Genomic DNA, 25,866 nt, shown 5'->3' on the forward strand with positions numbered 1-25,866 from the left:
TACTTATTTTTAGAGAGGAGCTGAAAAAGTGCTGTATGTGTTAGTCACACGTATACTGAGCACCTGTATGAAGAGTGTATGGGAAGGAGGGCAGAACATGAGTGTGTGACTGATTGTCACATTAGTTTCACTACAGAATAGCTTAGCATTTCCTAGTAACTTTGTTCCAAAGTTTTCTGGGGGTTGTAAAGCTATTTTTTAGTTAATTTGCTTATTACAGTTTTCCTCCTCAAAAGTAAATAAAGATATTTTTTTTTTTTTAAACCCCACCAGCTAGAATAAGATATTTCACTTGCTTTTTACTATCTCTCAGGGAGCGTGCGTTAATGCCAGTAGCAAACAGTTGTGGTTGGGACCACAAAGCACACTGCGGGAGTACAGAAACCCGCCACAATGTCAGCAGCCCGGGGCCCGCCGCTGGGCCGGGCCAGGCCGGGCCGGGCCGCTCGGAGCGAGCTCCGCCGGTCAGCCGGGGCGGGGCGGCTCTGCCTCGGGGCCCGCGGAGGCGCCGGCCCGGGGTGTCCCGGGCAGGACCCGCCGGGCAGCGGCGAGGGGGGGCCGGGCGGGCCGGCGGAGGCGCCTCGGAGCCGCAGAGGGTTAACGGCGGCGGGGCCGCGGGGGCCGGCGGGAATTGTAGGCGCCGCGGCATGCCGGGAACCGCCACGAGCGGCTGGGATTCGCCGGCAGCGGCCGTGACGGCGCCCGCCCGCTCTGCTGTGGGGGGAGCCGCAGCTGTCCCGTCGGGCGGGAGATCCGGCCCGGCCCGTCCGCGCTCAGCCGCCGCGCTGGGTCGGCCCGTGCCCGGCCGGCTGTCTCGGTGAGCGCCGGCGTTATCCCCGCGCCCCGAGCAGCGGCCTTGAGGCGGGGCGCGGCCCGGCCGGTCAGTGGCGGCTTTGTCCCGGAGCCGGTGGTGCTGCGGTACCCGGCCAGTCCTGGCCAGCACCGGTATCGGCGGAGCCGCGGCCTCCCGGTGCCCCTCGCTGCCCGCGGCCATGGGGCATCGGCCCGGTCCGGCCAGGCTTGCCCCATGGCCGCGTCCTCCCGGGAGGGATTTGCTTTGGTTGAGCCACACGGGCGGCTCGTCCGCGCTGGCTCTGGGGCTCCTGTGGCTGCTCGGGGCCCCGGGGAGGCACCGGCCCACGAGCTCGCAGCGTGCGCGGACCTTTGCTTCCACTTTGCGCTGAGCTCCGCGCCGAGCCCGAGAGCGGAGAGATCCCTTCCCGCGGCCTCCGCCGCCGCTCGGATTGCGCGGACAGCAAAGGCTGGCTCGGGGCAAGAGAAGATGGAATGCTTTCATCTGCGAGTTGGGTTTTTTTCCTTTGAGTTTTAAAAATGTGAAGGAGAAAAATGAAGGAGCCGAAGTGCGTTGAAGTTATGGGACAATGCTTAGGAAGCAAACAGAAGTTGGTAGTTTACCTGACAGAGGGGTATTTTCTCTGCGGAAAAAGCGGGGAGGGAAGAAAAAGGGGGCAATTAACATTACATGTTAATTTCATTTATGCCAATAGTGCGAAGTCAGTTCTTGTTAAACCTTCTCATCTTTTAAAGTAACTTGTTAATTAGTTGTAGATAACTTACTCGATCAAAGTATCAAAGGAATGACAAATAATAAATCAGTCGGAAGTGAATTTAGTAAATTTTGTTTGTGTATTATTGTTTTCCTCCTTACGTTTTTGAAGCAGATCTTGAAAGACAGTGGTGTCATGAATCTGCAGTCAGCTGAACTTGGGGCTGAGCATGCCTAAACTTCTCTTGGGAATGGAAAGATTCTTGTTAGGTTATTTTCCTTGTTAATAGTAATCCTCTTCAGATTCAGAAGACGGCTAATTTATTTGTTGACTAACAAATAAAGTGCAAAGAAAATTACACTGTTGAGCTCAAACAACAACATAAAAAGGAAATATGCCGTAGTAGGCTTGTTTTCTATTACTCAGTTTCTGCGAGAGGGTATGTGAGGAGCTCTACAAACATTTTTGTCTCAGAAAGCACAGATTTTGCCAGTGATACCCCCTGAAATACAGTTTTTAAAGTATACATAGATGATTCTCAGAAGAAAGGAAACAAAGTGAAATATATGGGTTTTTTCAAGGGAAAATATTGTTCTAGTAGAGGAAAAAAAGTTGTTTTGCTTATAAAATAAATTTTTGAGTAGCCACAGAAAAAGGATAAGTGCCTTCAGTGCCAGTATTACAACCTCTGGTGGTTTGTACTTGCAGAGTGAAGCTGGTGAAGATGGAGATACAAAATCAGCAAGTCCAGAACAAAGTAAAGCAGAAAAGATCAAGGCAAGGGAAATATTATTAATCTATTGTAATGTGTTTTAAACTTGTTAGTGTGTGGCCTACTCTGTTCCCATTCTAACCACTGATTTTCCAGTTTTGCAATAGCAGTTTCCTGGAATCTGTTTTTTTGTTTCAGTAGCAATGCATTAGCACTGAAGTTGCGCTTTAGCACAATAAATAGCATATATCCCCTTTCCAGAAATGTATAATCTACCTGCAAATACTGTACTGTATTAGCAGTGGAAGCTACATGTAAAGGGGGTCAAATAGTTGAGGGTACCCAAAGGAAAGACAAGATTATAATAGAGATGATCTAATCTGGCAGCCATTGTGCACTTAGCTGTAGGACAGTTTTTGAAGGGCAAAGTAAGATCACAGAGAAATTAAAGGTGGGATGAAATGCAGCAGTTTTAGGGAAAAAAAGACTGTGCCAGACTATCTTGTTAGCTTACGTTTCATTGTGAGGAAACTTTGATACTGTACCATGTGAGGAAATCATGTAAAACAGAGAAAATTTGGATTAATGGCATTGCAAGGTGACTTTGGAACGAACTGACAGATAATAGGTGGAAAGAGACTATACTGATGGAAAGAAGGCTGCAAACTGGAGTTTTTGTGGACTATTGGAATTCTTCCCTTAGTGACACTAGTGAAAAAGTACAATGATAAAATCTTATGATACAAAACCAGTAGTCTGTATTGATAGAAAGGAGGATTGGAATATCCCTGTGCTGACAAGATGAATCAAAACTGAGATTAATAGAATTAGATGAGATTTAGTGGTGCAACTAGAAACTGATCACAATTTATTCTAGAAGAGTTCATCAGTGATGGGTTGGTAGTTGGTGTAATAGCAGCAGAAAGATAGCATGTGACATGGCTGAGAAAATAATAAAAAAGGTAGTGTCTAGAAAGTGTTAAGGGATGGATTTCCTGTATGCATAGAAAATATTAATGTCAAAGTATATGGCATTAGTAAGATCTTATCTGGCACCCAACTATCACCCACATTCAGATAAATGGGTTCAAACAGATGGATGGAACAGATGCAGGAAAGGACCACATGGATGTTAAGAGGAATAGAGAGGCCAAACAGAAAGACACAGAAGTGACAATTACACTGTTATGTAAGGAAGGAAAATAACTATATGAGCTCAAGATAAGAATGAAGCCAAACAAATGTGTGTAAAAGGGGTAATGGGTAGACTGTGCTGGGAATTGGAAGAAGAGCTCCAACTATCAGACTAACGATATTCTGGGGTGGGTTCATGAAACAAGTTAAAATATCTTTTAGAAGGAACTTTGATATATCCAGGAAAGAACATCAGTGTTGGATTCTGCACAGTAGTGGGGAATTTGACTCGGGAATCCTGGATATTCCCTCCCATAATTCTGCATTCTTGTGTATCAATGGATTCTGAGATGGATATGTTAATTTACAGTGGGTCCGTTTTGAAAGTATTGCTGTTTTTTGTCATATTCATTTCCTTTTATGCCTCTTAATAGCAGCAGAGTAGTTTGGTTGGGTTTGCTCTGACCTGTGTGCTTGGTTTGGACACGGTGGCTGAATTCATGCAGTGCTACCTGATTTCTTGTGCATGGATGGGCTACTTGTAGGAGTCCTAATAGAACAATTTTTAGGTAAGTTTTTAGGCATCTGGGCTAAGACAATGTTGCATTCTAAAATGTATGTATAATCAGCTTCCTTGGGATGTTACCTGAGACCTTGTGTCTTTTTTTTTTTCCTGCCTTTTGGACTGTATAGTTTTTACATACAGCACTTAGTGCAGTAGTGAAGAATTAACAGAAGTACCTAAAAATTAAAGAACATTGCTTTTCAGCAAGGCTGCTGTCCTCTAGGCAGACAGTTTAGATTTTTACTTGGCATTTTAGCTTTTAGGAAATCTCCACAGGGTGGGGAGTTAAGCAATCATTGTTCAGTCATCCATTTTAATTTTATTTTTCAGTCCACAGCTGTAGCAGGCTATTCAAAGAGAAATAATATGTTTTAAGGAGGTAACTTCTTGTTCAGTGGTCAATAGAAAACTAAGTGATAGAATCAATCCAATCATCAATTTATGCATTAAGTGCTACCACTGGCACTTTCAGTAGTTGCTGAAGCAAAGAAGTGAATTGATTTTAAGAATTAAACTTCCTTCATTTGCCTAGAGGTGAACAAGTCATGAAAATGGAAGGCTAATTTGTTATGAGACAGTATGAAAGACTAGGAAGAAAGACCAAAAAAAAAGTATTATTTCTAAATGGTTTCTTGTACTTTTTTTCTGTAACATGGGATTTGAACTACGGACATTTATGTTGAAGCTTACAGGGCAGAGGTGTGCCCAGAGAGTGATGGTATGAGTATGGAATGAAACATGCTTGGTTGTTATTTAACCCGGTTCTTGAAAGTTATTTTCCTCTTCCATCATGAGTCTGATTCTTTAAAGAAAACTATTCCTATTCATAGCAGGTTCTTTCTCTTGTTCTTTTCTTCACCTTTTTGAATTGGAAGGAAGTCGTGGACTTCTCCTTGAAATGGTAGGAACACTGTGATAGGCATTCAGCAAAGAAAAGTTTTCTGACCTGAATTTGCCCATGTCACCCAACAAGACTTTCTGCCATTAAAAGAGGCACTTCCACTGGTGTCACTTGTTTCTAGTCCTCTTGTGCTGTATTATACCTCTTGAAATAACACTGATTAGGGGAGCAAAATCATGGAAGTGAGCAGCATTTATGTGATAAGGCTGATAATGACATTTGTGCGACTCAATAACAAAAGCAAAACAGCTCATATTTTAGTATTAAACAAAAATAAGTTGTTACTGCTGTCACTAAGAGCAGGCCAAATCCGTTCTTTGGCTGATTTTATGTAATCATGCCTGGGGAAAATGTGTGCACATGTATATATAAATGTACACCTGCTTTGCTGCAGGTGCTGGCTGATGAGTAGAATAACAGAGAATCAATATATAGAAGTACTGGGAACCTACACACTGAACAGAATCAGAGTATCACAGGGCTTGGTTTGGCAGCAGTACACTCAGAAAGGGAAGGGTTCACTGCAGCCTGCAGCAGCATTTTTTGGGCTGTTTTTTTTAAATTGCTCATTGTTTGGTTTTAATTATTTTTTGTAGGTATACTTTGGAGCCAGGCCATTGCTGCTGTAAATCTTCAGATTTCCATTGAAGTCTCCAGAGAGTGATAGCATTTTACAGACCTTGAATAGATGGCCTTCTGGGTGGAAACATTATTATGATGTCTTTGATCCTACATTGTTTTTAAACAGTGGTGGTTTTGAAATGCCAATTTCAATGCTTAAAACTGCAATGGCAAAAGTCTTTACGAAGTCTGGAAGCCAAACATTTAATAGAAATATGTAAAATTTGATGAAAAATATACAGATGCATAATTGGGATTTAAAGATAGATAGCAATCTGAGACACTTTTTTTGCTTGCAACTTCTGCCACTGATAGGGTCCTAGTTGAACTTTCTGCCTCGCATTTCCTCTAGGAATGATACATTGTGTTTAACAGGCATTCAAAGTTGAATTCATGTTTGTGAAAAACTGGGAGTAGCCAAGACAAAATCTCCTACTGGGTACTGGGTTTTGGCAGAGGCACCAGAACTGTCTGGCATGTGGATCTTTAAGGAGACACTTGAGGACTACAGGTTTTTTAAAAAGGATGAGAAGACAGAGATTTATGTAGTCCATCATGTGGGTCTGAAAGTGAACGTATCATGCAGGATGACACTGAGTGTTGGCAGTGGTGTGAGTGCCACGCATTCCTGAACTTTGTCCATTTTATGTGGACAAGTATCTGTATCACTTATCTACAGTTTAAAAACTAGGTAGAAGAGACATCAAGGATTAAACAATGAGCACACAGCATTTCATTTCTACAGATGATATTTTCAGCTCAAAATCAATATATTTCAGTGGGTTGTAGGATTGAAAAAGGGTAATTTGTTGCCATGGCCATATTATGTCTCCAGTAAACATATGCTGCACTTGGATTTGCAGCATGCACAACTATTAGTATTTTTTTTGGTTTTGAGTAGTACTTGATTTCCAATGTTGCTGGTGATTATAAAACCCAACCCCCACTTTATATGCATGTCCTACTAAGCCTTTTCTTGGTTTGCATAATAAGAGGATCTGGAGCTCCCCATTGCAATCACTTCTGAGAACTCTAAACTGGGAATGGCAACAAAAAGAGGAATTCTGAGTTTTAACAGGATACGCACTTGTCAATCTGTAGTAGGTAAAAGTGAAAAATCCCTGTATCAAGTACTAGAAGTTTGTAGTACCGTTTGTATTGTTTCCTGTTTGTAAGGGAAACTGAACAGACCTTCTCCTAAAGAGCAGCCTACATCTGCATGGCACGTTAAATGTGCAATCTATAGACTCAACTAGTTAATATGCCAGTTACTGTTTGGCTTTAGGTTCTGTTTGTCTTCCATTGCTACATTTACCTGGAGTGTTCTGTTGTTGAGAAATTTGGGACTTTATTCCCGAAGCAGGCCAGGTTGCTGATCCCAAGGTTTATTTGAGAAGCAAGGAGTGTATAGCTGTTACACAGTGTGGTAACCCAAAATGCCTGACTGTCTCAGTTTCAAAACTAATAGTTGTGTTTCACAGCTGCCTCGTGTTTGCAAGTTTCTGCCCTTCTCATAGAAACTATACCCAAAAGCATGCAATTGCAGATGAGCAACACATCAATCAAAATCTGTGCTTAGTTGGTTATTTATTATGGCACTTAATATTACCAATTCCATCCCTTTCTCTCAACCTGCTGTTCTCTGGCTCCCTTGTTTCCTGCAAGCTCTGCAGAGCAGGGCGATCAGCTCGAGGTGCCTTATGTTAAGCCCACAGGAGTCCTGTACTGTAGGAACTGACAGTGAGAGCCAGCTGGCAAAGCCCAAGTCTGAACCATGGATCCCCCAGCACCTGCTTCATGTGTAGCATGCCAGGAGGGAGGAGGGTTACATAAATACCTGCTTTTAGAGTTGCCCAAATACACCACTTTAACATATGCTGAAGGTGTATGCACAGGATGGGGCTGAGAATGTCTGCCCCAGCCCCTCCAGTCCCACTGATTTTCCCTCCCATCATTACAGCTGAAAGAAAAACAGTACTGAGAAGAAATTCTTTACAGAGGGTGGTGAGGCACTGGAATAAATTGCCCAGAAAAGTTGTGGATGCTCCATCCCTGTGAATGTCCAAGACCAACTTGGATGAAGCTCTGAGAACCCTGGCCTTGTGAAAGGCATCCTTGCCCATGGCAAGAGAGTTGAAAGTAGATGATCTCTAAGGTCCCTTCCAACCCAGGCCACTCTATGGTTCTATGATATGATGATTCTGTGATTCTGTGTGCTGTGCAACGGCTTCAATAAAAATCACCTCACCCTACACACCTGTGCCATGCTGTTAAAGCACTTTTCTGCCCTTTTGGGCAGAGGAGGGAAACCTGAATTCCTGGGTGAGTGCTAAATAGTGTATGGACTCAGAGGGGTACCATGACCCCTGCAAGGAGATGGAGTAGGTGCCTAAGGAAAGGCTGAGCATCTGGAATTCTACACAAGATATCTTGCCTCACCCCATCATTATGATGAACTCAGCAGTTGATGTGGTGTATTGAGAGATTTGTTGGTGTGCCTGAATGGTTCTTGTAGAGATCTTAACAGAATGGACCATGAAGATTACATTCTTAGGTATTCTAATTTTTGCCTTCAGTGTGCACTGGGGCAGGGTGTCTTAATTTGGGGCTGTGGATTTAGGCACAGACACACTGCAGTGCTCAGCACTGCAGCAGCCAGGCCCTTTATTGAATCTGGCCTCACTGCAATAAGTGTGAGTAATGGTAAGAGAGGCATGAGAGCAGAATGACTGTACAGGGGGGAGAGCTGCTCTTGAGTTGCTAGAGTGAAAAACATATTTGTAAAGGGATAAAATTAGTGCTGGGTACAAGAATGCCATTTAATGAAACAAATGACTACACTGCTTCTTGGCAGGAAAAAACGTGACACCTTACAGATAACCAGCAATCCCCCTTCCCTGTCTCGGGGTTGCTGCAGAGCAGACAGCATTTCTGGCAGCACTGGGCAGGCTGGGACGAGAAGTGGATCCCAGTGCTGAGGCTTCCCGAGTGCTGAGACCCCCGAGCCACAGGTCTCACTGTGGGGACAGTGAGTGAGTGTTTTGGGTTCTCACCTGTGGGCTTGTAGGGAGAAGTGCTTTCCTCAGGTACTGAGAGAGAGGGGCAGGAGGGAGACATGGGAATGTGGTCTCACTGAGATGTGTATTGCTTGTGAGGTACTTGTGGCAGCAATGTCACAGAAAAACTTCATAATAAAAATTGAATGCTTCTTCATATTGGATGCTCTTTTATCCCCTATTCATTGTGTTTTATTGCTCCTGTGCTATATTTTTGCTTTCTTTGTCTCCTTTTTGATGTAATTCTACGTCCTTATTTTTTGTTCCTTATTGTTGCATTTTTAGTCATGCATGTCACAACTCCTTTAGCTTTCCTAAAGACTTCTCTCTCATCTCTGTTGTGATCTGCTGTACAGCTTGGCCATGATCCATATGATGGAACAATGTAGCCAAGCTGTGGGTTGATCGAGGCTTGCATCACTGCCCTGACCCAGATTACATCTGCAGTCATCTGGAACTGGCTACACGCCTGATCTGATAAAAGAGGCCGTGGAAATATGGATCTCTGGGGCCTTGGCAAGGTATCCTCATGTGTGTATGCATGTTGATGTGTGAGTACACTCAGAATGCCTGTCTGTTCCATCAGCTCAGCTGAATGGGTGTTCCTCTGGGATTTGCAGCAGCTTACAGCAAATGGGTACAGACCTGCAAAGCTCATGAGAATACTGGGATTAACCCTGGAAAGGGGAATATGCCTGTTGCTCAGGAATGTGTGATGCCCATAAGCAAGAGATGCAAACCCCCTCATTTGACCTTTGTATAATTCTTTCCCTTCCAGTGAGTCCCTTTCCCTGCCTGTGACTCATCTTCTTCTAAATGTAGACTGTAAGCCTCTCAGAGGACTGCCTTTCTCTCCAAGCAGGGTAGCATAAAAAATAGCAACACTTTTGAATAACCAGTATGATTTTTTTAACACAAAAAAACCTAGAGGACTGCCTTGCTGTGTCTGTGCTTCTCTGTCAAGGGGTTTATCAGTCCCCCTGAGAGAACAGCAGGGCAGGTTCTGTCCTGACCTGCAACAAGAAGGTTGTTCAGACAAGAGGTCTCAGGAGCAGCACAACTGCAGTGCAGTGGGCAGGAGATGTTATAATAAAAGATGGATAGACTCTGAGACTGACAGAGACCAACAAATCTCCCGTAGCACCCACGTACTTCCTTCCCTATTTCTGACCCATTCGTGATTGGCAGCATCCCCTCAGTAACTGCAGTGCAGCTTAATGAGTGTCCAGTAGGAAGTTGCCTGCTCCCTTCAGCAGGTTGCCCAATGCTCATCTCCTTTCCTCCAGCCTCTACATGCACTGTCCAGCTGCCCAGTCCACTTGTGCTCTCAACATTTGGTGACTCTGGTGACCACTGTTACCTTCCATCCTTTGCTTCAGCTCTTATGTTGTCTTTGACTTGTAGTAGATCTCTTTTCTACCTTTTCTCTTTCCAGATGCTTGTGCCACATCCACCTGTCCTCTGGAAGACAAAAGAGCGAGGATCAGCACTCTGTCATTTATTGTGCAAAAACTGAACAGATGAAAACTGCCTTGACAGCCAATAGAAGAAACTATTGTGATATGGCCACAGCAAGAACATGTTCTATCTAACAATTGCACAATGATCCCAACGAGGAGTGGCACTCAACCTCCCTGTGATTACCTTTGTTCTTTTCTTTTGCTGTAACAATATAGTTTCTTTCCAACACACAAGTGTTTATGCAAAAATGCCAAGATTCTCTGTGCATATTAAAACAGGTTTACAGATTAAGTAAAGGCTGATATAGAACAAGAGGAAAATTATCTCAGTATTTTGCACCTTTTTGTAATCAAAGTCCTGTCTTTGGAGGGCATTATGTCAACTACGCACTTCGTGAGACCTACAAGGATTTTCCTTGTGTAATGACTTCAAGAGTTAGCCCTAGCATATCACACTATTCCCAAAGTGGTATTTGGAAGCAATAGATGGGCTCTCTTGGGAAAAATGCAGGAAGAAAACTTGGTGAGAACTGGATCCTCTGCAGTGTCACCTCTCATGAGTGACTGACAAAAGAGAAAAAAAAAAAGGTGAACTAATTCACCATGGGAATGGAAAGATGGATGCTTCCTGTTGTGGAATAGGATAAAGTCCTGTGATGTATTTCTTCCTACTAGGTCTGATACCAGTGCTTATGATAAAGATTAGTTTCTAAAATTCAACTGTAAAGCTATAGGTTAACCAATAAGACAGTGATTTGACTAATTTTTCATTGCAAAATGTATGATAGTTTCATGCCTTTAATTGACATCAGTGCAGACTGTGTTGTTGAATCCAATGAAATTTGAATCCCACCATGAATTTGTTTTCCACAAGTAGATTATGAACAAAAGTCTTTGATTTATATTAATTATGTATTTTTGAGTGAAAAGCTATTTTGTGTATATATATTCAATAACAGGAAATGTAGCAAACATTTGTTTTTATTAAACTAATAAAAGGAATAAATCTATCACAGCAAATTTTCATTTAATTTCTTTGGTCTTGTTTCCCTTAGCACAGACCTTTTGGTCATAAAGTGCAGCTTCAGGTATCTCAGGATGCACAGTTCTTTGCATCAGGTAGTTGGTGTCATACAAGTTCAACTTGTTTCTAAATGAGAGCTTTGAAGTGGCAGTAGTGCTTGTAACTGCATTTACATTGCACCGTGGTCAGCTTGTGGCCTCAAGGTGCAACACACAAGGTACTGCTTACCTGTTACAATTAAGGTGGCACCTTACACGAGTTCTTTCCCAATTCTGAAGCAGGCAAAGGTTAGGAAACATGGAATGGGATGAGGAAAGAGGAATTGTAGGGCACTTGTAAATCCATTGAGTTTACAGTGAGTGGTCTGCAGGAGTGGATCTGCAAAGGGAAGCCAGGCCTGAGGTGTACCAGGATTTGGCAGGTGAGGCTCCTGGAGGCTGCCTCTGCCATCAACATGATGTGTGGCAAGTAACACAAAGGAGTGGGTGAGGGGAGCATGGCTGAGGCCTGGCAGCTGGTACAGCTTGAAGATCTTCAGCAGTAGTGCCTGGATTTGGGTAGGACCTATTTGCCAGTCCAGGAGAGAAAAGAAAGGCAACATTGATACTACCCCCTATGCCCCCCCCTTCACCTAGAGGAGGTTTCTTAACTCCTTGAACTAAGGTAATTGTCACATAAGTGATATAAAAGGCTTGTTTTCTAGAAAAAAAAAGTGTTTGGCACTGAAAGTTGCAAGTGGCTCCCTTTAAAAACAGCAGTCCCTTATACCTCAGCTGATCTTCTCTGACATTTGAATTGACCCACACCTTACACCAAATTGCCACTGATTTTCCGTGTTCCTCAGCTACTCCTGCCGTTTCAGCCTGTTGAGGCAATATATCTCAAGCATGAGCTATTTCAGGGCTTCAGCCTCCCACAGCCTACACTGTGCCAATCCTCTCTGCCCCAGCTCCCTCCTGGGAGGGAGGGAGGGAAAGACCCGGGCCCATAAGAGAGATGCGGGTGGCAGGGCCCTAGCAAGCGGCTGGAGGTGGGACAGAAGGCGGCGGAGCTTTGTGACCTTCACTGCCGTGTAAGGAGCCACCGATGGCGTATGTGTGTCATTTCAGAGGTGTCTCCTACACTCCTCCCAAGTCCACGCGTTCCTAACCCATCGTGTGTGGGGCTCTGGGACAAACGGGCAGGTGAAGGGCGACGGGGCAGGGCAACTCCAGGCATGGCACAACAAGTGTTCAGCTCAGGGGAAATATCTCAGGAAGCCTCCGGTGACCCTGGATCTTGTCGGGGAAAACAGATCGAGGCCGGTCAGACGGGACAGCGCTGCCAGCCCCGCAGTGCGTGGGGAGCGGTGGCAGCAGGGCTGTGGTGCCCAGCCCTGCTTTCCCTGGGATGGACTTTTCCCGGTGGGGTTTCCCTGTGCCCAGGGGTCCCTGCGGGCCCGTGCTGTGCCATGCCGTGCCATGCCGTGCCGTGCCGTGCCATGCCGTGCCGTGGCGATCGTGGCGCGGCTCCGTGGGCGAGCGCAGTGCGGGGCTGGGGGGAGGGGAAGCGAGGGACATAGTCGAGTGCGAGGCGGAGCCTGAGCATTTTATGAATGGGCTCATATGACGTCAGTGGGGGCGGGAGCAGAGGCCCCGTCTTCCACCAGTCCTGCGAGGTTCCCGGGCTGTGGGGCCAATTGGAGCGCGGCAGGCGGGTGATGGCCATGCCCGCCGGCCAATGGCGGCAAGAGAGCGGTGCCGACCACGTGGGGCGCAGGCCGCAAGTAGTACGGGGGCGTGTGGCCGCTCGCTGCCTGCCCCCCCCTTCCCGGCGCGGCGGGGCCGGGCGGCCCCAGGGCGGGCGGGCCCGGCCGCGTTGCCGGGTTACCCGGTGGCTGAGAGGCCCCTCCGCCAATCGCGGCGGGGCGGGGGCGGGCGCCGTGACGGCTGCGGGGCGGCGGTGGCCGGGAGGGCTCAGTCCGGCCGCGGCAGCCTCCGCAGCATGGTGGCTCCCGCCGCGCTCCCGGCCGCCGGCCTCTTCTACTGGGTGGGCGCGCTGGGCGCTCTCTACGCGGCGGCGTTAGCCTCGTACCGCCTGCTGGCCGGGCTCCGCGTTTGGGTGCTGGGTAGCGGCGCGGCCGCCGTGGGGCCGGCGCTGGGCGCTTGGGCAGGTGAGTGCGCGTCCCGGCCGCCCCCGCCGCGGCTCTTTCTCCGGTGCTCCCTCGGGCCGGGACGGGGACCTCGCGGGGGAGCGGCCTTGGCCTGGCGGGGAGGGGGACACGGGCGGCCGGGACCGGCCCTTGGGGGGACCAGAGCAGTCTGGCGGAGCGCCCGTGGGGCGACAGCCATGTCTGGGGCGGGCCGGTCTGGGGCAGCGGCTGGAGGGCCGGCGGGTTCCCCTGCTCTGCCGGGTGGGCCCCCGCCGAGCCTGGAGCCGCTATCAGGCTGCCCACGAAACGTGCAGGGCCAGAGCGCGCCGGTCGGGTCGGTCCTGAGAGAGGCGCCGATTGTTGGGACTTGTGGGCGGGCGGGCACGGCGTGTTTGAACTTGGTGTCTCCGTGGCGGGCGGGCGCGCAGCGCGGCTCCGGGGCCGCGCAGCCGGGGCCGCTCCGCAGTTCCCAGCGCGGCCGGTCGGTGCGCGCCGCCCCCTCCGCGCCGGCATCGCACCTCATCGCTGACGTCAGGCCCGCCCCGTCCCCGCCGCCCCCGGAGGAGCGGCCGCTGCCGGCGCGGCGGGAGCCGGGGACCGCGCCGCCCCTGCCCGGCACCGCGGGCAGCGGCGCTGACCCTGCCGCGGGCGGACGGCGGCGGCCGCGGGTGCCCCGGGAGCAGAGCTGTGCTGGAGAGCGAGGGAAGAGCCCTGCCGAGAGCGGCGGGCGAGCGGCGGAGCGGAGCGAAACTTGTGCCGACCCTGCCAGCTCCTGCAGCTCGGTCCCGGGCCGCGCTCGGGAAGGGGCAGAAGCACGAGTGGCCCTCCTTGTGGAGGGGGTGACAGTAGCCGTGGCCGGGAGGGGGTGGCGGCAGCATTTAGCTGGCAGCCCCGAAATACAGGAGCGCTGTGGAAGTACAGCAGAGGCTGTTACCAGGGTATTTTCAGTGCTACGCTACTCTAACTTTTCTCAGTACTTCAGTTCCTGGTCACAGGAGCCACGCAGGAAAAAGACAGTTTGTTCCATCTGAGTCTGCCACTGTGGCCTTTAAGTAATGATGAGGCGATAGAAAGGACATCTATCAGGCTAAGGGGACTTTCAAATCCATTCTTGGAAAAGTCATTGGAAAGGGCAAGTCCTGTGCCAGACTGGCAACAGATAAGATGGGCCACAAAAATAATTGTAGTGTGTAAGAAGTGAGTTTAAGATGAGATTACAGTTTAAAAGGCTGCAAAAGGTGCCCCCTTCCCTCAAGGGGAGTAGGAGGACATCAAGTGCTTAGCTGCTGCAGATGCTTCCAGGTGTCAGACCTGTAGGCAGAGCCCTGCAACAAGCTGGTTGATTGCTGGGCTTGTGACTGTGCTGCAGCCAGTACAGAACTTGTATGTGAACACATGGCTGGGTAGTTGAATGCCTGCTTGTGTGAGACACCAGTAAACCAGCACTGCTACTGGCAGCATACAAAATGCCAGAGCGTGTCAGAGTCCTGTGTGCACAGGCTTGAAGTGCAGCAGCCGTGCCTTGGATAAGTTACAGCCCTGGATACAAATAACTAAGGCCCAGGTCTTCCTTTCAGCTGGAGAAATGTTATGCCTGTTAAAGATATGGCTGGCACAGGACACAGAAACCTTCTTAGATTTTCTCATTTTGGTTTTGAATATATTACTGCGTTATCAGTTGCCTGCTGACTTGTGGTGCATCACAGAAGTCTTGGTGGCCACCTGAGCTTGTTTTGTGTTGTTTCAAACGTGGAAGTTTGCAGTGCTTGAACCAAGTGCCAGCTTATCAGCTGGAACCACAAGCTGTAAACGGCAGATCTTCCCACAGTCACATCCTCACCCATCCAGAGAACTGCAAAGCAAATGCCAAATCCTCTGTCACTGTTTGGTACAAGCGCAGGCAGCAGCAGGCCACTGTATATGGCCAGTGGCTGCTCACATAGATTGTTCTTTCTCTGCCAAGATTGTGGTCTTCAAGGCAAGGAGGAAGAGGAGCACTGGTAGCACAGCTAAATTCCGTGTTTATTGCTCTGCTCTAAAGTGGGAGCACTGCTGCAGTGTGAAGGAGAATGGAGAAATAGGGTGATGATGCCTGCTGTCACTGTAGGAAGACGTGGTCATCATGAATTAGGTGTGGTGTGTCCTCTGTGTGCAGCCGATGCAGGTGAGCTGCTGCTTTATTGGAACAGCTGCTGTCGTCTCCAGCTGAAATGAGGAGAGGTTGCCTTAGTCTGAATAAGCACTGGGGGGGTACATTGTGGCTGAGCAGGCTCTCTGTTTTCTCTCATGGAAAGGAGGATGGAAACACAGCTGCAGATATGCTGGGTCACCTTGAGAATTAGCAAATTACTAAGTCATACTGGAGGAAGAAGTGCATTTCCTTTTTTTTCTGATATTTAAAAAACCAGTGCTAATTTGAAATTTGATGCTAATTGGCTGCTGTAGTTAATCTGTTAATGTATTCTTTCTAGTGCACAACTGGAGAGCAACTTTATAAAAGCCCTTTTGGAAGGACTTATTACTGCCCTTTAACTCTTCTTCATGTCCAAAATTGGGTTGCAAATTCTTTCCTTGTTTTCTCAGAGGTTTTTTTGCATGCATATATGCAATTGCTTCTGCCTATACTCGGTCTAATTTAGTGGTGTTTAGGAGAGGATGGGAGGAGGAACAACTACGTGAACCGATAATTACGCTGGGAAAATTAGGTTTGTACTACTTGAAATAGCATCTCTTTTGAAAAAAGTTAGTTTTTCTCCACTCACAATTATGTATGAAGGTCTGTATGCAGCTTTTCTGGTTTTCTCTCCGTAGAACTTGCATCTGGCTTGGTTTTTGGCTACTGTACAGTGAGGTACAGTATGGAATTTGGGTGGATGTCTTAATGTGAGATTTCTCTTGAGAGACTATACAGTGAAAACTTCTGGGTTGAATGTTCTACCTTTAATATGCCTCATAAGTTGATAAAAGAAGATAAGAATAACAGCTCCTGTGTCTGAAAAACAATGTAGCTAAATAACCACAGACTCAACAGGACCAGAGTGCCAAGGAGTCATTCTGAAGTCACCAAGAATACAGCAAAGATGTGCCTGTTCTTCCCCTGCCTTCCTCTAGAAACAGACAGATCTGTTGGTAGTGCTGATTGTTGTGATCCATAGTGGTATTTCCTTAGGTTGGAAGAGAGTCCTATTCTTCTCCCATTGATGTAGTGGCAGGCAGCCACCTTGCTTCTCTGCCATTGAAAATTGGGTGTATTCTGGAGTACAGAGTGTCTGGAGCAGGGAGCTGTCTGCTGCTGTTATAACTCCCATTTGGAGGGTTGCCGTGTCTCCTATTTTAGGAAGCCGCCTCTTTTTTGGGAAAACATGAAATCATTTTTCTGCTCCTTCCCTTCAGTAACTTGGTGAAATGAATTCAAAATCCTATGGTAATTTAGACTGGGAGGGACCCCAGGATGCTTGTAGTCCAACCTCCTGTTTGGAGCAGAGTCAGCTGTGTAATCAGACCAATTCAGTATGTGCAGATAATCAACTTTGTATATTCAAAACACACTGTCAGTGCAAGTTGGATTGACCTGGTGCCATAAAGCATCTAAAGTCTTGGTTGTGTGCTTACTTAAACTTTTCGTTTCTTTTTTTCCTGACTTGACATTGGAAATATTTTGATAATAAATGTGGGTTTTTTTCCTCCTGGTTTTCTGTAGCTGAAGCAGTGTGTTAACTGGAAACAAAGTTTATTTTGATTGTGTGATTTGCCATATGACACTTGAAGAAAAGTCCTGCTTTCTTTCAAGCCTCACAGTGGCTTAGAAAAGCATCCACTTCTTCCCCCAGTGCCTTTGATAGAGTCATGGTTGAATAATCATACATTTAGTGGTTACAAGATGTCTGATAGTGGTGATGCTTTCTCATGTGGTGAATACAGCTGTACAGTTGTATTTGGGCCAACAAACGTTTGTGGAGATGAGCTTGCCTTAATTAAGCTTCTTGGAGTTTATTCACTAACATGCAAAATTAACTAAAAGTGGGCAATTTTCTCTGGGTTTCTTAAAAAAGAATTTGTGAGCAGTCTTTAATCAGGACAGTGCTCTTTCTGTAATTTGATTTTAGACAAAACCCCCTTATTCAGTCTTAAACCATTCTTTTCTATGTAAATACTTAACAAAAACTTGTTTGAGCAGCAGCAAAGCTGCTGACCCTCTCTGCCTTCTTGGCAGCTTCTTTTACTTAACAAGGGCTATGCATAGTCCAGCATCTAAAAATAGCAACTTGTGCACCAGGGCCACTGAGGGAAGCATGAAAAATGAATGTAACTGGGTACATGAGCAGTGGAGTAGATACTTCTTTGTCTCTGTACAGTCAGGTCTTTTAAAAACTGAGAGTATAGGGGCAATTCCCAAAGTCTTGTTGACTAGTAAGTTGAGATAATAACAAGCTCTATAAATCAGACCTTATCAATATTATTAAATTAATAAGATGTAATGCTCATGTCAAGAGGAAGAAGTCTAAGAAGAGGACTAGCTGGATTTTGTGCTTGTAAATGGTTTGAGTTAGATTCCATCTCTAAGGTTATGCTTTCTGCAGTCCCCAGAAATGCTGTCTTATGAAACAGACCCTGATCTTTATAAAGTTCTTGGGGTATCCTTAATGAAATAAGTCAGATGGTAAAATATTTTAGTTACAATTTAAGAACTCCGTACAGAGAGCATTCACTTCATTGCTGATCAGGTGGCAACTTGTTGATGACTTTGAGCCGCTTTCACAATCAGTATTGTTTTTCAAACTCTTTAGCATCGAGTGAAATAGTTGTTACCTTAAAGCTTCTTGGTTTTCTGCAAGCAAGTTTCAGTCCTGGTTGCACAAACAAGTGCAGTCTTGCTGTGCAGGTGTTTCACAATGTGCAGATATAAGTAGTTGATAGACCATGTCATAAGTCGCTGTTGCAGATTGAAACAGCCACCCTGGAGCAATGTGTGATGAGGGTTTAGTTGGGAGGGAGATGGAGGGGAGGGGAGTTTCAACCTCTCTGAGCATTGCTCTCCCTACAGGGCCTGAGAGGAAAGGCTCTGCCCAACTCCCCATTTTCCCTGCACACGAGTGCTTGGCTGTCATGTGCACAGCTTTGGGGGAGCTTTTGCTTATCTCTTGTTCTTTAGCTGAATCACTTAGGGAATTATCATCTTCAGTACTTCAGATCAATGGTCAAGTTCTTCTAGCCTTGTTCTCAATTCTGGATGCTACCCTTGTATGAAACAAAGCATGGCACTTGTTAATCTGAAAAGTAATGTTAAGAACATGTGAAAATATGCCAGCTTGCTTGTAAACTAACTTGTGATTGTGACAGCTCGAGTGAAATATGCGGACTGAACTCGGAGCATGCTTTATTTTCTTGTATGGCTGTTTGCAAACTGCTTCTGGAGGGTTATTGCAATGAAGAGGGGCTCAGAGAACAGTCTGATGCAAGTGTCCTAATCCTGTCTGTACTTTCCAGCATGTATGGCTTTTTCTTTCCCTGTTTGCCATGTAATGTGTCCAAGTATCCATCCTAACTTTTCTCAAGTAAAAATTTAGCTGTCTGCCTTCAGTCATCAGTCCTACTCATACCTTGTAATTCAGAAGATTTCTGTCAGTGTATCCCTTCACCTGTGCTTTGTTGGACTGAGTAAACTCCCAGAGCAGTCCAGGAGAAGTGGGATCTCTCACCATTTCTCTAGACTCAGCAGCTTGTGCTGTGTGGTGTTTGAGGGGGCTGTAACTCCTTCAGAGACCTTGCAGCTCTTGGTGAGTCAGGGAGGCTCTCTAGTATTTTTTTACATAGGCTACTGCTATTAACATATCCTAAAATCAGTCCTGCTTTCTAGACAGTATAAAGCAATCAACCATACTCTGCTGTTTTCTCCAATTTTGCTCTTTCTGGTGCTTGCTTACTTCTTTCAGGTGTTTTCATTTGCACATATTACTGACTGTTTAAGACCTCTGCTTAGTAGGATTACTCAACACTTGCTGCATTAAGTGCTGCTTTTTTCACTCTCTGGTCAGAAAGGTAGAGGGAGAGCAACTGCTCAGAGCCCAGATGTCCAGAGTCCCAGTTCTTCTGTGTCCTTGCTGATGGACTTCAGCCCTTCCCTTCTGGCTCATAATGTGTATAACTAATGTGTTTGTGTGGGCACCACCAGCCTTAGCATCAACCAAGCTCATAATCTACAGCTCTGCAGTTTGATTCAGAGTATGAACAGACTTTGCCATGTTTAGCTGCAGGAGCAGAGAGATGTATATGGAGGAGGGTTAAATGTTGTAGTATGGTTTCTCCACCTCCAAAAAAGAACCTCCAAAAAAGAACCCCCAAAAAACTAGCTAATGGTGAGTGGAGGACAGATGTTTGCATTAAGGTGAAAAGAATGCCCATATCTGATAGACAGCCTGAGAGGGAAATGCTTAACAATTTATTACCCTGAAGATGAATAGCTGTGTTATTTTAAGCTACCTCATTGCCCCAGTCTTCTGTATTTTAAAGTAGGAATACTTGTAATGGAAACTGGTTACTTAAGAGTAGAGGATTTGTAAAAGGATGTAATCTAGAGTAATATCTTGCTCCAGTTTGGTTTGTTCTTTCAGCCAGTGTGCTTGCCTCACCTTGGGAAGATTACCTGTGAGGTGCCCTGGTGACAGCACGGAAAGGCATTGTGTAGGAGTGGTGAGCACACAAATGTCTTCAGCAAGAAAGTCCCAGCTGGAATTGTTTGGGAAAACTGCAGTAGTTTTCCACGTGGGAGTTGTTTATTGGTAGGTGAGTGAAACATGTTATTCTTGGTCTTGTGAATATATTAAATCCTAATCCATAGGTTGAGGATGACCAACTCTGCTTTTCACCATAAGGGAAGGATAACAGTAAGAAAATCTTTCCTCATTATTCTAACAGAAATCCGAATGTGATTCTTTAGGCCTGTATGTGAACACAAATGTGGGATAAACACTGTAACTAGTAGGTAAAGCACCCATGTGTTGGGCTTGTATGGTTTCATCACTTACCTAAGTTGCTGCTTCTAGCTTCAGATGACTTCCGGTGCTCACTTACTGATAAGTTTAAGAAAATCTGAGTTCTTAGAGAAAAGCAAAATATTTTTCAGATTGAGTACATTAATATCTGAAAATTCTAGAATTAGGGCAATTCAAGTTACTTCCCCTGTAGTATGTTTAATTGCACAAAAGAATTCTACCTTAAATCCGCTATTTTTTGACTCTTGATTTAACCTTAAAATAATGTATTGTTTTTCAAATCTGTGCAAGTTCCCAGGTTCCTGCAATTAAAGTCTAGTGCACCATCACCCACTGGGTGAGTCATTAGCAGTGCCGAAATCCTGTTCCACAATATAAGCGTCTCCAGCTAACATGGGAAGAGCTATATACAAAATTTCCTACTGAGCTTCTAATTCACTCCATTGCCCTCAGTAGCAGATGGTGACACCTAGAAGCCCGGGGTTTGGTTGTAGGTTTTGAAAGAAACCTCTTGTTTAGCAGTTCTTAGAACTGGAGTTGAGATACCCAGAAGCTGAGCCTCAGGGAAAATAGTGCCCATCTCCTATTGTTTCTTGTATTTCTTTTCCCATTTGTGTTTCTCTCATGATTCAGTTGCTTGTCAGTTGTGGGAGACAGCTGGGTGGCTCAGGTTCAGGCATGGTCTGTGTTAGTGCCAAACTTACTGCCTGGTTGACTGTACAGATGTGGTTTTGGTTGCATGTGTTTTACACCTCCCTTCTATTTTTTTCTCTCACGCAACTGTGAACCACATGTTCTTGAAGGGTGTATTCCATCAGTCATGCCAGAGGGACAGCTGTCTCCACTTCTTGAGGAGCTCTGTATTTACTAGACAAAGAAGAGCAGACTTGAGCAGCTCAACTCTAGGGCTGTTAATGGCAACAATTTTTCCAAAGGATTTTCATGTATGTTAGGCTACCACAGAAACAGAAAAGCTGTAGTGAGAGAAGGGGAATGGCAGGTGACAAGCTCAATGGGACAAAGGTCTTTGTTGCTGATGGGAGGAAATTGTTGTGCAGAGACTAAAGAGTCTGGTCTCCTTACAAGGTATGGTCCCTGCTTTTAGATGGAAAGGTTTGCAGATGTGTGTGAGGATACATACAGATAGGGAAAGCAGAAGGCAGAGAACTATTTCTGCAGCTGCTGCTACCCAATGAACACATGCTTATGCTTGCATGCTTCTCTTCCCTGCACTCTGTTTCACTGCTGGATCCTTGTTCCAACAAGTCCTGCTTCCACATTTCTTGTCTGTAACTGGCTGATCTTTTTCTCCAAAACTCTTGCATTTTTCTGAAATCTTTGGAAGACCTGTTTTCCAGAGGCTTCTGCCCCTTTGCTCCCTTACCCATGATTCTTTCCTTTGCTGCAGGATAATCTATAAACTTGTTATTCTCTATTGTTTTGCATGAATATTTTTTGCTTGAAAGAGGTATATATGTCCAGTATTCCTTCTGTCTTGGTCCCATCTGCCAAAGAGCTCTCCATCCCCAGAGTGTGGATTCAGTATGGCTCGCGAGTCAGGTCTCTAACAGGAGGGAGAAGAAGCAAGGGTAGGGCAGTAAAGGATCACTGCACTGCTGAAAAAAGCTGCTGCCCTGTCTGCAGTTGAACAAGGGATTAGTTAGGATGTGCTGCAGTTTGTTCCTGTCTTCAGTTGTCCTGCATGACCAACCCAGTGTTTGTATGGCATGGCAGAAAGAGATGTGTACTCTTTCAACTTAGAGGTGTGTTTAAAGGCAAGTTACCTGTCCTGATTCAAACTCTCTACCTTAGTCTTTTTGTCCTGGTAGATCCAGATCTATGGCAAAACTTTTGGAGCTCCACAATTTTGTTTGTTCCTAGATTTTGATCTGGAACACTCATTTTGGTGGACTGGTTCTTCAGCTTGGGTGTTTGCTCTAACCTTCAGAGCCTTGTTCATGTTCCTTTGCACTGGAATCAGTTTGCTGACACTCTCAGCAAGCATGGTGTCAGTTTACAAATGAGAGACCTTTGGTCACAGAAGTGAGCATGTGTTTTTACATCACGGCTTTCTGATGTAAAAGTTTGGTATGGAGAGCTCTTACCTTGCATTTTTCCTCCTTATGCTGGCACTGAGGTTGATCTCTTTGTGTGGTGATCTGGTTAAGGAGCGTGCCCTGCAGAAAAATAGCCCCTTGGGGCTATTTCTGCTCCATAGACTACTTTGAGTTCATATGAATTCCATTGCTGGTGCAACAGAAGGCAAACTTGGTAGTATTATGGAACTCTGGGTTGAAGATACAGTTGAGCCCAGTGGTCAGCTTGAGTTGCTCCGAGACCAGGCTGCTGCCAAAGAATTGTGGCTGCTCTGGTGGCTGGCTGGGAGTTTTTGCTGCTTTTCCCTTATGTTGCCTCAGTCGATGTGTGGTGGTGTTGGTGAGGTCTGCTTGTGTGGCTGGCCTCTAACTCTGCAAGGAAGGCCAGCTGCAGTCGGCTGGGTCAGCTTCCTGAGCTGCCTGAAAAGCAGTTGGCAATCAGATGCTGAGGTAGCAGGTTAAGGCATGGATGGTTGGGTGATGTCCTGCAGCTGAGCTGGCTGAAACTGAGCCTAAAACTACTGGAGGAGCCTGTTGTCAGTTCTGTCTCTTGGTCCTATCTTGATGGGCTGTTCCAGAGTCTTGTTTTGCTTGATTCTTTGTGTGTCAAGATGGGTGTACCTCTTGTATGTTTGAGTGGATTGTTTATGAATTGCAGAGTATGATTTTGGAAGTCCCTGCTAACAGGTTTTAACTAGCTCCTTTCTTTTTCAAAGACTAGGATAATGGTGTTGTATTGGTTCAATAGCTAGGGTTATTAATTTTAAGAAAAAACCCCTTTGTCATTCCTTCTACAATAGTTTATAGTATTGTTCTTCTTGTGACCTTGTCCTTGGGGATAGACTGGTTGTGCTTGGCTGTGTTTCAAATTCTTCCTCTGGTAACCAAATTCTTGATGTTTTAGTGTTTGAAAATGGTGGAGTGGGAATCTGTTCATCTGAAAGTCTTTGTAATCCAAGAAATTTTAGTAAAATGAAAGAGGTGGATTTCCAATATGCCAGCTATGCAGAACTTTGGTAGCATCTCATCCCAGCTGGATTTGTCACTTAGTTGCTGTTAATGGTTGTGATTAAATCAAAGTGTAGAATTTTGATGTAAAACATTGCCTTGGCAACATATGAAAATAATGCATTTGTTCAGAAAAATGCGTGAAAAAATATTCCAGCATAGACTAGCTTGTTTCAGTCGTGGTTAGTAAGCTTTGGATTGAAACCGTGTTTCTTGTGTACTAACCTAGAATCAGTCTCCTCAAGCTTACTTTCAGCACAAATTCTTTACTAAGTGAGGAAGCAGATTTGAGTAACAATACATCCTTTTTTATAAATGTATATTGTTTTAAAGTAGCCTTTACTGCAGAAATTTGTTTATATTTTCATTTTAAAGCTTTACTTTGGGGGGAATTAGTACTATGGGATGCATGTAAGTAAGGGATGCTGATTAAAACTTTTAATTCCCAGTGTGGTACTATATGCACATATTCTTATTAGCTGTGGATTTTCTGCAGTCTGAAGTTTGCCGTTATTCCTAAATATTGGATAAGTAATTCTGGTCTTAAAAAGGGTTTTGGGTTTTTTTCCCCAGTTTTGAGGGGTCTTTTGAGAGAGAGGCTAGAAGGACCTGTGGATAATAAATGTTTTGTCAGCCTAGTTCTGATCACAGGACTAAAGGTGTCAAGATCAGTCTATGCAGATGTAGTAAGAACAACCTCCATTTCTCTTTCTGGTGACTTCTAAAGGAGGGTTTTCTCTTGGTCCAGAGAGAAGTTCAGTTGCTGGCCCCCAGTCCCTCTCAGAGAGGAGCTGGGGAAGCACTAGTAAAAACCTTTTCTGCTGTGGAACCTGTAAAGTTGTCAAAATCAAAGAGCCCTTGAGAAGCTGGGATTAGGAGGGTTGCGAGAGTAGGATGTCAAAAAAGGAACGAAAGCAGCAAGTAGAAGAGAGATGGGCCAGGAGGTACCTGAAGTCAAGCAGGGGGCCAGACCTATTGAACATGCTGCTTTACAGAGCATCTTGGCAATTGATGGAGGCTGTTCTCCTTTTAGAGCGTTGCATTTGTGGATAGGGGATGTTGCTGAAAATTCCTCTTGAGCTTTTTTCCCGAGCTATGGCTACTGGTTTGATTGCTTGGAACAAGCTGAAATGTCCTGTCACCACTTGCTTGAGTGGACTCTGTGAATGAAAAGGGCATTGGGGAGATTGCAATGAAGACCTTGGAGAGGGTTGTGGTGGACCTTGACAGGGGAATGCTGCATTTTTGGTTTAACTCTCCATAGAAATCTCTCCACTTTGTCAGGGACAAAGTGCATGTTGAAGACAAGGTGAATAGTGCTGTGCTTGTGCCACTGTTCCGTGATGGGGCCGGGGCTCAGTGGGACCTGAAATCCTTGCGTGGTGTGGGCTGGCCCGGAGGTCTTTCCCTCTGCCGGCCGTGTGTGCCCTGCTGCCTTGTGTTCGGGACAGGAGCACGCAGGGCTAAGGGCGAGTTCTCTGCTGCGGTGGATTCTGTGTGGAGGCCGGCTGCGGAGACCCGTGGGGCAGGCTGCAGGGAGGGACGCGGGGAATGCCCTAGGCTGGGCGCGCTGGTGGCTCCGCTCCGGCCCCGCTGGAAGCCAGGCGCTCGGGCAGTGCCGGCTGCTGGCCGGGAGCGAGGATCCGGCGGCCCGCCATCGTGCACGCTTGGTATCGGGGGCCGATCGCCGTGCTGGGATCAGTGTCCGGGAACAGGACGTGCTCCTGGCACGCCGGGCCGGGCCTCACGCGTGGGCGCGGAGCAGCGGCTGCAGGGCGCCGGCGCCCCCGGGCCGTCCGTCCGTCCGTCCGTCTGTCTGTCTGTCCGCCCCCGCCCGTGCGCCGCGGCGCAGCAGCGCCCCCTGCCGGCCCGCAGGGCGCGCAGGAGGTGCGGGCGCTCGGGGCCCTCCCGGCGGGACCGGCCCCGCTCCCGCTGCCTCCGGGGGGCGGCGGGGGAAGCCCGCCCCGCTCCCGGGGGAGCCGCTGTCCGCGGGGGTGGCCGGCCCCGCCAAGGGTTAATGGCGCCTCACCTCAGCCGCCCCGGCCGCGGCGGGAGGGGGCGGAGGAGGAGCGGTGCCGTCACTGCGGCGGCTCCCGCGCCGTTACCTAACCGGTGACATAACGCGCTCCCTCCGCTCCGCTTAAGAAGCGCCTGGGGCCATCACGGGGGCCGGCTCGCAGACCCTGCGGGGCGGCGGTGGGGTCAGCCAGTGTGAGCCCTGCCGGCAGCGCATGGCTTCCTCCGCCCGCATTGCCGCTCCTCCCGGGGCTGCCTGGCTGCCCGCCCCGGGGGGCAGCGCGCTGCCCCATCCGAGAGCCGGGCGGCGGCGGGGGAGCGCTCCCCGTGGCCTCCTCCCGAAGTTTCCCGGGCTGGCGGGGGATCGGCGGGGCCGCCGTTCGTCGCCGCTCCATGGGAGCCGCCATCCCGGGGCCGGGAATGCGCGGCCGCCTCGCGTGACAGGGATGCTGCCAGGGACACTGGCTAGTCCACGTGCGGCCGGGGGGGCCGGGGCAGCCTGCGACAGCCCATGCAGTGCCCGCAGGCGCTTCCTCTGCCTCCCCGCTCTGCCAGGGAGAAGAAAGTGCACCGAATCAATCGTAGCTGAAACATTTAAGGAGGCTTCATGGGAGCCTCGTTTCCATGGGAAAATTCGGGGAG

The 25,866-nt window shown here is 47.1% G+C and overlaps 2 protein-coding genes across 2 annotated transcripts in view; both read left to right on the forward strand.

The window, feature by feature from the left end:
- Positions 1-393: 393 nt before the first annotated feature.
- Positions 394-10,967, forward strand: LOC148223303 (uncharacterized). The gene is made up of 3 exons (XM_088166587.1): positions 394-596; positions 688-9,018; positions 9,933-10,967. The coding sequence occupies exons 1-2, from the start codon at positions 394-396 to the stop codon at positions 1,328-1,330; spliced, it is 846 nt and encodes a 281-aa protein (XP_088022713.1). The 3' UTR covers positions 1,331-9,018; positions 9,933-10,967.
- A 1,994-nt stretch (positions 10,968-12,961) lies between these two features.
- HSD17B12 (hydroxysteroid 17-beta dehydrogenase 12) overlaps positions 12,962-25,866 on the forward strand; it is an 82,133-nt gene continuing 69,228 nt past the window's right edge. Inside the window, exon 1 of the mRNA XM_014873526.2 lies at positions 12,962-13,133. Within this exon, the coding sequence (XP_014729012.1) occupies positions 12,965-13,133 (169 nt within the window). The 5' untranslated portion in view covers positions 12,962-12,964. The remainder of the gene's footprint in view (positions 13,134-25,866) is intronic.

The sequence above is a fragment of the Sturnus vulgaris genome, chromosome 6, assembly GCF_052056855.1.
Source record: "Sturnus vulgaris isolate bStuVul1 chromosome 6, bStuVul1.hap1, whole genome shotgun sequence".
Lineage (NCBI taxonomy): Eukaryota > Metazoa > Chordata > Aves > Passeriformes > Sturnidae > Sturnus > Sturnus vulgaris.

Bases quoted from the DNA above. Each gene is read 5' to 3' on its own strand.
- LOC148223303 (XM_088166587.1), top strand. From the start codon at position 394: ATGTCAGCAGCCCGGGGCCCGCCGCTGGGCCGGGCCAGGCCGGGCCGG. The intron at 597-687 runs GTTAACGGCGGC...ATTCGCCGGCAG, and splicing joins GCGCCTCGGAGCCGCAGAGG to CGGCCGTGACGGCGCCCGCC.